Here is an 11,078-nt window from a genome sequence, read left to right as displayed (position 1 = left end):
TGAACCCAAGGCCAGCCTTGCCATGCTCATTCAATCCATACCCCTTAGTTGTAGATCTTTTCTCCCCATCTTGTCCTTTTCTTGTTCCCCCATCATTCACTTTTCTGATCTCCAGTCCCTACAGCCCTTCCATCATCGTCATTTCCCATTCTGCCTTCTCCAGATTTACCCTAGGTATCTCCATCCCTCCCTTCTCTCTCTTCAATGACTCCCAACCAACACTACCCCCCAGTTTCTCCTCGGCTTTCCCATCTTTTTTACTGCCCCTCCTTCATGTGTCTTCCCTGTCTCTGTATCTTCTAGCCATCCTCCCTTCCCCCAACCTTGCACACTCGCACATATTCCCCCCCCCAAGTTCCCCCTCCAACTTTGGGTGTGTCACTTCCTCCCAAGTCTGCCCCTCGGCAGATGCAAATAGCACAAAAGCGGATACTGCAAGAGAGAGAGCTCTGCACCTGTGAGTACTGGAGAACCCAATCCCCCTACCTGTAGCTCCCTCCAAGTTCGGACTCCGTCCTCCACTCCTCCTATGGGAAAGGGAAAGTTTTTGAACCAGGGAGGCTGGACCCCTGGGCTACCCAGCCTGAGGACCTTCTGAGTCCCATGGTCAGGAAGGAGTAAGGGAAGATTCCGGAGCCTTGTCTAGGTTTTAAGATGACTGTTCTGCTCCTGAAGGGACCCGTAAAGCCCTGACCCCATAACTTCATGCACACTTGCCTTTCTGATCTCATTTTTTCTCGGCAGAGCACTGAGGGAGGACAGAGGGGAGAGAAAAGGAAGGGACTTCTTTAGTACCCCAAAGTTCATTGCAATTCTTTTTTCTCCCTGGGTCCCAACTCAGCACATCTTGTTTCTAATATCTGTTTAGCTCTCCCAACTCAGACTCCCAAATGAGCATATGTTCTCTAGGGAAAAGAGGGTAAACAGACTTGGGTGACCAATAGGCATTGGTCCCATCTTCTCCTAGTGTCCATCAACGGTACAACCCTGTACGGTTGTGAACAGAGGCATCGGTACCAAAGCAGGAAGGTAACTTGGGACAAGGGCATCTGTGTTCTAGGCTTTTGTTTTCCTACCAGTGTGTGGGAAAGAAGGAAATAACAAGAGGATTGTGTACTTTAGGGCGAATATGATTTAAGGCCCTGGGTTAGGACCTACAGAAATCAGAAAAATGGGAAGAGACTAGAGGAGAAAGAGAAGACTAAGGGACACTCAGATGGGAAGAGAAAGTAAATGTAAGAGAGAAGAAATAGTAAAGAGAAATGGAGGGAGCCAGTTAGGGTTATGGAGGAAAGACATAACTTGGACTTTGATGATGGGGGTTAGGATTAGGAAGGACAGTGAGGAGGGAGCAGTAGGAGGAAGAAAGGAAGAGGGAGGATTGGTGGGGGGAGAGACTGTTACAGAGAGAGAGCCAGTAAAAATGTGAAAAGGTAATGGAGTAAAAGAAAGAGGGATTTGAGGGGAAAAAAGGGCAGAGTAGGGTGGAAGAGAAATTGGAGGATGGGGCTCAGTGGGAAGACCACTAATCTCCCCCACCAAAAGGGATAAGAGGAAGGTGAAGATTACAAACTGTGTTTTTGAGTTTGTCCCTGGGACTAGGGGTTCGAGAAGGGTGGAGGCCCTGAGCTCTGTAGGAAATGAGTCAGAGCCAGGAAAGGTGCTCATCTCTCCCCCCACAAACACATACATTAACCACACAGAAACGAGGTTAGACTGAAGCTCTAAGCCCTAGGCCCCTCAAAGCACATACCCTAGTAAAATGGGGTGCTGGTGGCGGTTCAGATTCAGTACACTGCCTAACTCTAGAGCTTGGGGGATGGAGAGAAAAGGGGAAGCAACTCTATCCCCCTGCCTCTTTTTCACCCCTTCCCCATATTCCTGGGCTCACTTCGCTCTGGCCTGCAGTTACCCTGGAAAAAGGGCGCACAGATACCTCGTCTGCATTTGTATGGCTAGAAATCTGGCCCTCCAGATTTCATATCGGCTACAATCTGGCCTTCAGGTCACATAACCCTTAAAGCCTCCTCTGGGGTAGGAGAGAGTAGTTTCCTAACTCTCAACCCTTCCTTCTCCCACCCCAGATCCTTAGAAAGTTTAAGCTTGATTCTCCTGCTCCGTTCAGTCCTCAGGAGCATTCCCTTCTCTCTGTTTCTTCCATATACCCTATTTTCCCCAATCCCTCCCATCTGCCTTCCCTCCCCCTACCACTAGCCTTCTCTTCCATCCTAATACCTGCATGTCTTTGACAATCCCTCCAATCCCTGAATGTCACAGCTGGAAAGGGATCTTTCAGATTATCTAATCCTAGCCTCTCATTTTCTACTAGATCACAAGCAGCCAGGTTTGGAAATAGGTGATTTTTTAGTTCCCCAGGGCTCTGTACACCGGGTGGGTGCTTAATAAATGTTTGACTTATCAACTGATTTGCAGTGAGGCAAGTGAGATCCAGAGAAGCCAATAATTTGCAGTTTCTCACAGCTTAACTGGCTCTGAACCCAGCTCTTTGGACTCTTGATCTCATGCTCTTTCAATGATATCACACTCCCTCCTTGAATGCAGATCTGAGTTTCAATTCTTTCACTTTTCTGAAGGTGGAAAACTAATCTGTTCTGACCTTACTGAATAGTCTGGAGTTGAGATCCCGGTTCCTCTCTCCTTCAGGAACCTAAGGCAGTCTGTCCTCCCTCTGTGCATCTCTGACCTCGGCCCCCTCCAAATCTTAAAGAACTACTGACTCTATAGGGGGAAGTGAAACTCTGGGGTGTGGAGATAAGGAGATGGGGTGGGGTTTGGACTGGAGACCACAGGCTAAGTTTAAAGACTCACGGGAAAAGTTGACCCACTGTAGCACTTTCAGACCTTTCACCTGCTTTCCATTGTAGGCTATGAGAGCTGGAGCTTTTGCAATATCCCTAGGGCTTCTGCTGGCTTTGAGTAGTGGCCAGAAGAAGCCAGATGCCAGGGTCCTATCTACAGATGACACCCTGGAGGAAGAAGATACTGATCCGTCACCTTCTGGGGCCTGCCAATCAGTCTCCTCCTGTAGAGAATGCATCCTTTCCCACCACAGCTGCGCCTGGTGCAAGCAACTGGTGAGGGGGCATTCTGGGCTGTGATTGGATGAGTCTGGGTCTGCGTATGGCACAAGTGACTGAGTGTGTGTGTGTGTGGTGGGTGCTGTGCGTGGCAGTGGGGGCCCGGCTTTCTTTTTTGCGTGTCACCTCGGGCTCTGTACAGGAAGTTTGAGGGCCTGGACCTTGGGCCGTGGTTTGGAAGCTCTGTACGCAGGGAGGGGACCGTAGGATGGGGAAGGGAGTCCAGGGCTTTTGCATTGAGAAACTGCGAAGTCAGGCCTGGGAGAGAGTGCAACTAAGGATTCACGGAGAATGAAGGACGCCGGGGATGCTGGATCGGATGCCGGACAGGGTGGGACGCACGTGGCTCCCTAACCGGCTTCTCTCCCGGCCCCCAGAACTTCACCGCGGTAGGGGAGGCTGAGGGGCGGCGGTGCGCCCGGCGTGGGGAGCTGCTGGCCCGGGGCTGCCCCTCCGACGAGCTGGAGGAGCCCCGAGGACAGCAGGACGTGCTACAAGATGAGCCCCTCAGCCAGGGCGCAGAGGGCGACGACGCCACGCAGCTGGCCCCGCAGAGGGTGCGGGTTAAGCTGCGGCCGGGTGAGCCTGGGGGCGAGGGAGGGACGGACTGGGCTGGGGGCGGCTGGAGGGCAGGAGAAGGGATCCCAACCCTACGGAGCTGGGCTGGGAAGCCTGGCCCGGCCCGCGAGCACTTGGAAGGGATGATGACCGTCCCCCGGTCTGGCCGGGACCCCACCCACAGGCGAGACACAGCGGCTCCGGGTCCGCTTCCGTCGAGTGGAGGGCTATCCGGTGGACCTGTACTACCTCATGGACCTCAGCTACTCAATGAAAGACGACCTGGAGCGAGTGCGCCAGCTGGGGCACGCGCTCCTGGTCCAGCTGCGGGGAGTCACCCGCTCGGTGCGCATTGGTGAGTTCAGCACATCCCAGGCTACCCCTAAACCAGGACAGCCTCCAGACACACACCTGGCCTGGTCTCCAGCCCCTCAGGCTACTTTGTATCTCTGAAGACCCTCCCCTTCACCTTGTACACGTGAGGCTGTCTATATCTGGACTCCAGAGTTGTCTAAGGTCTGGGCTCTCTCCCCGAACATCCCAGTTTACCGCAAAGGTGGGGCCCTGGACTTGTAGGTAGCTTTGTACAAGACTCACCCAGACCTTACCCCTCAGCCATAGCCTGAACTCCACGTTCATATCCCTTCCTATCCTTTAAACAACCTCCATCCCCAAACTCCCTTTCCCTGGTCTGACTTCATCTTCCTAGACCAATATCCCCAGTCATTTTTTTTCCCTTTTCCTAAATTTTTTTTTATCCCTTAATTTTCACGAATTTCTGTTCTTTACAACTTTCTAATCACTTCCCATCCAGTTAGCCATTTTATTCTGTCCACCCCAAAGCCTACCCTACATGTTTGATGCTTCCAGCATGTATCCACCATATTCAAGTATGTGAAGGGCTGAAAGTGGAAGAGATTTGTTCTGGATAGGTATTGTAAAGACAGTTTTATGCCTGATTTAAGGGGAAAAGTTCTTAATTATAATTGTTTAAAAGTGGAATGGCCTGCCTCAGAAGATAAGTGGAATCCCTTTTCTGGCAGCTAGGTGGTGCTCTGAATAAAGTACCATCTCTGGAGTCAGGTGGATCTGAGTTCAAATCCAGCCTTAGACTCTTACTAGCTGTGTGACTCCTGGCAAGTCACTTAACCCTAATTGCTTCCTCCCCCCGCCAAAAGTAGGAGTTAGACAGTAGTTTGTCTGGGTATTCCTGTTCAGGTATACAGATCAACTGTCCCTGACACATTGACAAGCCCTTTTCAGTATTTAGATTGTGAGTGTATCAACCAAAAGGTGCCTCACAGACCACTATCTGAGTCTGAGGTCTGAGTTCCCTGCTCCCAGGAGTGCAACAGCCCAAACTGTCTCTCGGTCCTCCCCTCCCCTCCATTTCCTAGACACCCTTTTCTTTTCACTATTCCAGGCTTTGGTTCTTTTGTGGACAAGACGGTGTTGCCCTTTGTGAACACAGTGCCCTCCAAGCTTCAACATCCATGCCCCACACGACTAGAAAAATGCCAGCCACCCTTTAGTTTCAGACACGTGCTGCCCCTCACTGATAATGCCTCAGCCTTTGAGCATAAGGTTGAGCAACAGAGTGTATCAGGCAACCTAGACTCACCTGAAGGGGGTTTTGATGCCATCTTGCAGGCTGCCCTCTGCCAGGTGTGTGTGTGTGTGTGTGTGTGTGTGTGTGTGTGTGTGTGCGCGCGCGCGCACGCGTGCGTGTGTGTTGGGAGAGGGACAAAGAGAGTAGACTGGGGATTGAGGGGAGGCGGGGGAAAAATGCTGGAAGCTAGGTCTTGGGAGGGTGAGGCCTGAAAGACAAAGCAGGGAGCACTAAACTACCGGGAGGTCTGGAGGAAAAGACTAGAGAGTCTAGGGGAATGGGGGGCTGGAGAACAAGGGGATATGAATAGCAGAGAATTTCATGGATAAAGGGTTGAGAGGGTTTGGAGGGAAAAAGAAAACCCCAACAGCAGAGCTATGGACAAAACAATCTCTGAAAGAGTCTCTCAATGTTGCCACTATCTGTCAGATAGGTGGACATGCTAATAGGTTTCCAGTCACTGATATAGATTTCCCCCTCACCTCATTATCACACTCTTTGTACCCCAGGAGCAGATTGGTTGGAGAAATGTATCCCGGCTGCTGGTGTTTACATCAGATGACACGTTCCACACGGCAGGGGATGGGAAGCTGGGTGGCATCTTCATGCCCAGTGATGGACATTGCCACCTGGATGCTAATGGTTTCTACAGCCGAAGCCGAGATTTTGTGAGAGCTTCTCTGTTTTCATCCCTTAAGCCCTGACTCTTTTACCAGCTATAGCATCTCCCTTTCAGCCAGGTCCCATCCCCTGCCTCTCTGCCCCCTTGGAGCTGCCTAGACACAGGACACCCCTTAGAGCAGAGGGTCTTCTTCTGGGGTCCTTGAATTAAAAAAAAAGTTTTTGATCACTGTATTTCAATAGAACTAGTTTCCTTTAAAGTACTATATATTTTATTTTATAAATTTAAAAACATTTTTCTGAAAAGAGATTCATAGGTTTCACCAAACACTACCAAAGGAGTCCAGGACACTCAAAATGGAAGTGACTGTGTGGCTCTACCCATGGGTTTATGGAAATGACCTAGTCCCTCTCTGTTTCTTTTTTTAAGTTTTGCAAAGCACATTACACGTATTTATTTATTTTTAATTTATGGAATAAAACAAGCATTTCAATAACATAGTATAATAAAAAAAGATGATTGCACATGAAACTGCAAGTCTATTATGTACAACTTGCTTTCCCTTTTAAATATATAATAAAGTTATCATGTAAATTTTTTTCTTTTTTCTCTTCCCTCTCCTTTCCCCCTCCCTGTGGCTACCATTAGATACAGATAGGTATATGTATGTAAAATAATGATTCTCTTCTCTCTGTTTCTCAGGACTACCCTTCTGTGGGTCAAGTAGCCCATGTTCTATCTGCTGCCAACATCCAGCCCATCTTTGCTGTCACTAGTCCTGCATTGCCAATCTACCAGGTGCCCGTTTTCTGGACCCCAGACCCTTATGTCTCCCCAGTCCCCTTCATTTCCCCTACATCTCCAACCTTCCACTCTCCTCAATTTCTGCTAGCTAGATCCCTTTTTCTCCCCCTTGGAACCTCTCTAATGATCTCTGTGATTCCTTAGGAGCTGAGTAAGCTGATCCCCAAGTCAGCTGTGGGGGAGCTAAGTGAGGACTCCAGTAATGTTGTGCAGCTTATCATGGATGCATATAATGTAAGACTGGAACCAGGAGAGGAGAAGAGCAAAGGGACTGGATGGGCAAAGGAGATGAATGGGGTTGGGGGTGGAGAAGAGGACCATTCAAAGGTCTGGAGGAAGGACTGAACTGCTTGATGGGGTGGCCAAAACAAAAAGGAAGACATCTTTTCTTAAATTCATATACCTTCACAATTAGCTCTGATCTGAACCATAATCACTCACTTCATTCCTTCCCTTATTCCTTTGTCCCTGTTATACACAAGATATATTGGATATAGAGATGAATCAGATATGGTCCTTAATTTCTAACAATTTACAGTCCAATAGGGCACATCTAATTTAATTTGCTTATATCTTTTAGTATTTCTATTATGCAGTGCTCCTGTCCTTGACTAGCCTCAGATCATCTTCTAGTCCAGGGGTTAGCAAACTACCACCTTAGGGCCAACCCACAGCCTGTTTTGGTGCCCCATGAGCTAAGAATGGTCTTGACATGTTTAAAAGGAAAAAAAATTTAAAAATATAAAAAACTATTCTTAGCTTGTGGGTGGTACAAAAACAAGCAGCAGATGGGCTGTGGGTTGTAGAAAACCCCTGATTTCCAGCCCAGCTCCCTCATTTTACAGACGGGGAGTCTGAGGTCCGGGGGTAGTGATTTGTCCAAGTTCACAGTAAGCTGGGAGTGGAATGCAGGTCTCGACTCCTAGACCATTTATTTTTTTACTCACACTGTCCTATTTCTCAGTTCCTTGAGGGTTGGGACATTGTCTTAAAATTCTCTTTGTTTTGTAGAACTGAGAGGGCCCAGCATGGACCTTAGTAAATTCTTATTTTCTTGTGTTGAATAAAAAGGGGTCCATAGGATGGGTAAAGAGGCTGGGAACTGGCTGTTGGACCAGAGGGAGTTTTGTGTGGGGACTGGGTTGGGGGACGAGGGAGAGGTTCATCCCCACACTGTGATTCTCTAACGCCATCCCTTCAGAGCCTGTCTTCCACCGTGACTCTGGAGCACTCACAACCTCCTTCTGGGATCCACATTTCCTATGAGTCCCAGTGTGGTGATTCTGAGATCAGGGAAAACACTGGAGACAAAGGCCAGTGTAGCCATGTCCGAATTAACCAAACGGTGAGATGGGAGCAGGGATGGGAAGTAGAATGATGTGGGAAAGGAAAAGGGAGTGCTATCAGGAATGAAGGAAAAAGAGAGGAGCAGGGAGGGACTCTGGACCTTGCAATTGGGGGCGTTATTGAATTGCTATATCCTTAGAATGAGAAGAGAGTTTGGAAGCTGTGTGTGTGTGTATGTGTGTGTACACCTTGACCCCCCCATGCTCTCCCCTCTCACTGAGTTTTCTGGGTTATGAGTGTAAATGTTGTGTGTGCTGACCCTGCCTCCTCCCACTAGGTGAATTTCTGGGTAAAGATCCGTGCTACCAGCTGCCTCCCTGGGCCCCATCTTCTGAAACTCCGGGCTCTTGGATTTTCTGAGGAGCTGAGTGTGGAGCTGCATACCTTGTGTGACTGTAACTGCAACGACATGCAGTTACAAGCCCCACACTGTCACGGCCAAGGTGACCTCCAGTGTGGCGTCTGCAGGTGAGGGGTCCCTTCTTTCTAGCGTTCTCTTATATAGCAAGCCGTCCCTGCTGTCTTAGAACTACACCTGCCCTGACTTTTTTCCCACACTCATTCAGGATCTCCTTTCTCACAGATAGTCCATGTTTCACCCTAAATTCTATCCTTTGATACACTCAGCATTCCAAGATTCCCCCTCCTGACCTTTCATGCCCCCTTTTCTATATCCTTCACATATATTCTGAGACACTACCAGGGTCATAGTTCACCATTATTCCTTTTTTTGTAGGGTTGGGGAATAGAAGGGTGAGGGGAAGGGACTGGGGAGCACTGAGAACGAAGGGGTTGGGTCTAAGGAGCACTGAGGGGAGAATAGAAATGAGAGAAATGCTGAGGGGTGGAAAGCAGGAGCTGAATCTGGGGAAGGGCAGGAGGGCACCTAGGAGAAGCAGAGAATCTCAGAATTGAAAAAGAACTCAGATATTGCCTTGTTCAATCTGTATCCAAACAGGCATCCATCCATTCTACAGCATCCCTGACCAATGTTGGAGAACTCATTACTTCCTAATATTATATATATTATAATATATACACAATGATAATATTTATAATAACATTATATATATATTATAATAATTATATTATTTGGGGGATAGCTCTTGAATTATTATAAAGCTTTTGAGTTTTAATTCGAGCCAAAATCTTCCTTTCTATTTGCTATCAATGCTCCTAACGCTGGCATCTGGTGTCAAGTATTGATCATGGGCTCCCTCTTTATTCTGTGAGCTTCAGTCCCCTTAACAATCTGTTGTTCTCCAGTTTATGGAAGTCCTTCCCGAAAAGTGGTAGCCATAATTGAACACAGCATGGTGTCGGGAAGACAGTATTGAATTTGAAATCAGGGTATGAGTCTGAACTCTAACACTGCCTAGCAGGATGACTGAAAGCAACTCCCTTAACTTCCTTGAACCTCTGTTTTCTCATCTGTGCGGTGAGGATAATCTTCAAGGGCTAGGTAAATATAAGTTGTCATCAAATGCCACATGTGGTCCAATCAGGACAGAGTACACCTAGCCCATTCTGTGCTTTTTTTGATGCAGGATTGAATTAGTGTTTTTTGGTGGCCTTGTCATGCCTATCGAGCTTGCTGTTCACTAAAGCTGTCAGATCTTTTCCATATGTTTCATATTGTCTAGCCCTGTCCCCCTTGTGCTGTATTTGTGCAGTTGATTTTTGGAACTCAAATGTAGGACTTTACATTAATACCTATTGTATTCTATCTTAATAGAATCAGCCTGTTCTAGCCTGTCAACATATGTTTTTGGAGCCTGACTCTGTCTTCTCACCTATTAGCTATTCATTCAAGCTTCCTGTCATCTGTAAACATTTTTAAAGTATTTTATTTTTCCCCCAATTACATGTAAAAACAATTTTTAACATATGTTCTACAATTTTTTTGAGTTCCATAGTCTTTCCCTTCTCTCCTTCCCCTTACTCTTTCATTGAGAAAACAAGTAATTTGATATACATGTGCAGTCATGCAAAACATTTCCATGTTGTGACAGAAATCACAGTAAAAAAAAAAACCCAAGAAAAATAAAGAGAGTAAAGAGAAAGGATGCTTTGATCTATATTCAGATGCAATCAGTTCTTTCTCTGGATGGAGAGCATTTTCCCTCCTAAGTCTTTCAGAATTGTGTTGGATCATTATATTGCTAAGAATAACTAAGTCATTCACAGTTGATCATCATACAGTTACTGTACTGTATACTGTTACTGCATTCGATGTTCTCCTGGTTCTGCTCATTTCATTTTGCTTCAGTTCATGTAAGTCTTTCCAGGTTTTTTCTTATAGCATCCTGCTCATCATTTCCCTCCCCACGTAATAGTATCTTATTTTTTTCTAATTACATGTAAAGATACTTTAATAAGATTTTGAGTTCCAAATTTTTCTCCCTCCCCAAGACAGCAAGCAATCTGATACAGTTTATACATGTACAATCGTGTTAAATACATGTTTACATTTAGTCATGTTGTGAAAAGAATCAGAACAAAAGGAGAAAATCATGAGAATAAAACTAAAAGGTGAAAATTGTATGCTTCAGTCTGCACTCAGACTGCATAGTTCTTGGATGTAGAATATCATTTTCCATAATGAGTCTTTTGGAATTGTCCAAATCAGTGGTGGGGAACCTGTGTTGAGGCCACATGTGGCCTTCTAGGTCCTTGAATTCGGCCTTTTGACTGAGTCCAAGTTTTACGGAACAAATCCTTTTATTATGGGGATCTGCTGTGTGAAGTTTGTCAAAGGACCTGAACTTGAGAGCCTGGAGGGCCACATGGGGCCTCTACACCATATGTTCCCCACCCCTGGTCTAAGTCTATCTTAGTTGATCATTGCAGTGTTTCTGTTACCGTTTCACTCAAAATCAGTTCATGTAAGTCTTTCCAGATTTTTTAGAGTATTCGGCTCATCATCCTTTTTTTTTTCATTTAATAGTATTTTGTTTTTTCTAATTACATGTAAAAATGGTTTTATAAGATTTCGAGTTCCAAATTTTTCTTCCTCCCAAAGACAGCATGCAACCTGATA

General features: G+C 46.6%; 1 protein-coding gene across 1 annotated transcript in view; it reads left to right on the top strand.

The window, feature by feature from the left end:
- Positions 1–387: 387 nt before the first annotated feature.
- Positions 388–11,078, top strand: part of ITGB7 (integrin subunit beta 7) — a 27,790-nt gene continuing 17,099 nt past the window's right edge. Inside the window, exons 1-10 of the mRNA XM_072654792.1 lie at positions 388–457; positions 2,886–3,095; positions 3,476–3,677; positions 3,841–4,011; positions 5,080–5,321; positions 5,775–5,933; positions 6,590–6,685; positions 6,836–6,925; positions 7,893–8,036; positions 8,316–8,506. Coding sequence (XP_072510893.1) covers positions 2,889–3,095; positions 3,476–3,677; positions 3,841–4,011; positions 5,080–5,321; positions 5,775–5,933; positions 6,590–6,685; positions 6,836–6,925; positions 7,893–8,036; positions 8,316–8,506 — 1,502 coding nt within the window. The 5' untranslated portion in view covers positions 388–457; positions 2,886–2,888. The remainder of the gene's footprint in view (positions 458–2,885; positions 3,096–3,475; positions 3,678–3,840; positions 4,012–5,079; positions 5,322–5,774; positions 5,934–6,589; positions 6,686–6,835; positions 6,926–7,892; positions 8,037–8,315; positions 8,507–11,078) is intronic.

The sequence above is a fragment of the Notamacropus eugenii genome, chromosome 3 (assembly GCF_028372415.1).
Source record: "Notamacropus eugenii isolate mMacEug1 chromosome 3, mMacEug1.pri_v2, whole genome shotgun sequence".
In the NCBI taxonomy this organism is placed as follows: domain Eukaryota; kingdom Metazoa; phylum Chordata; class Mammalia; order Diprotodontia; family Macropodidae; genus Notamacropus; species Notamacropus eugenii.
Note: the sequence above shows the minus strand (reverse complement) of the source record. Positions and strands in the feature narration are given on the sequence as shown.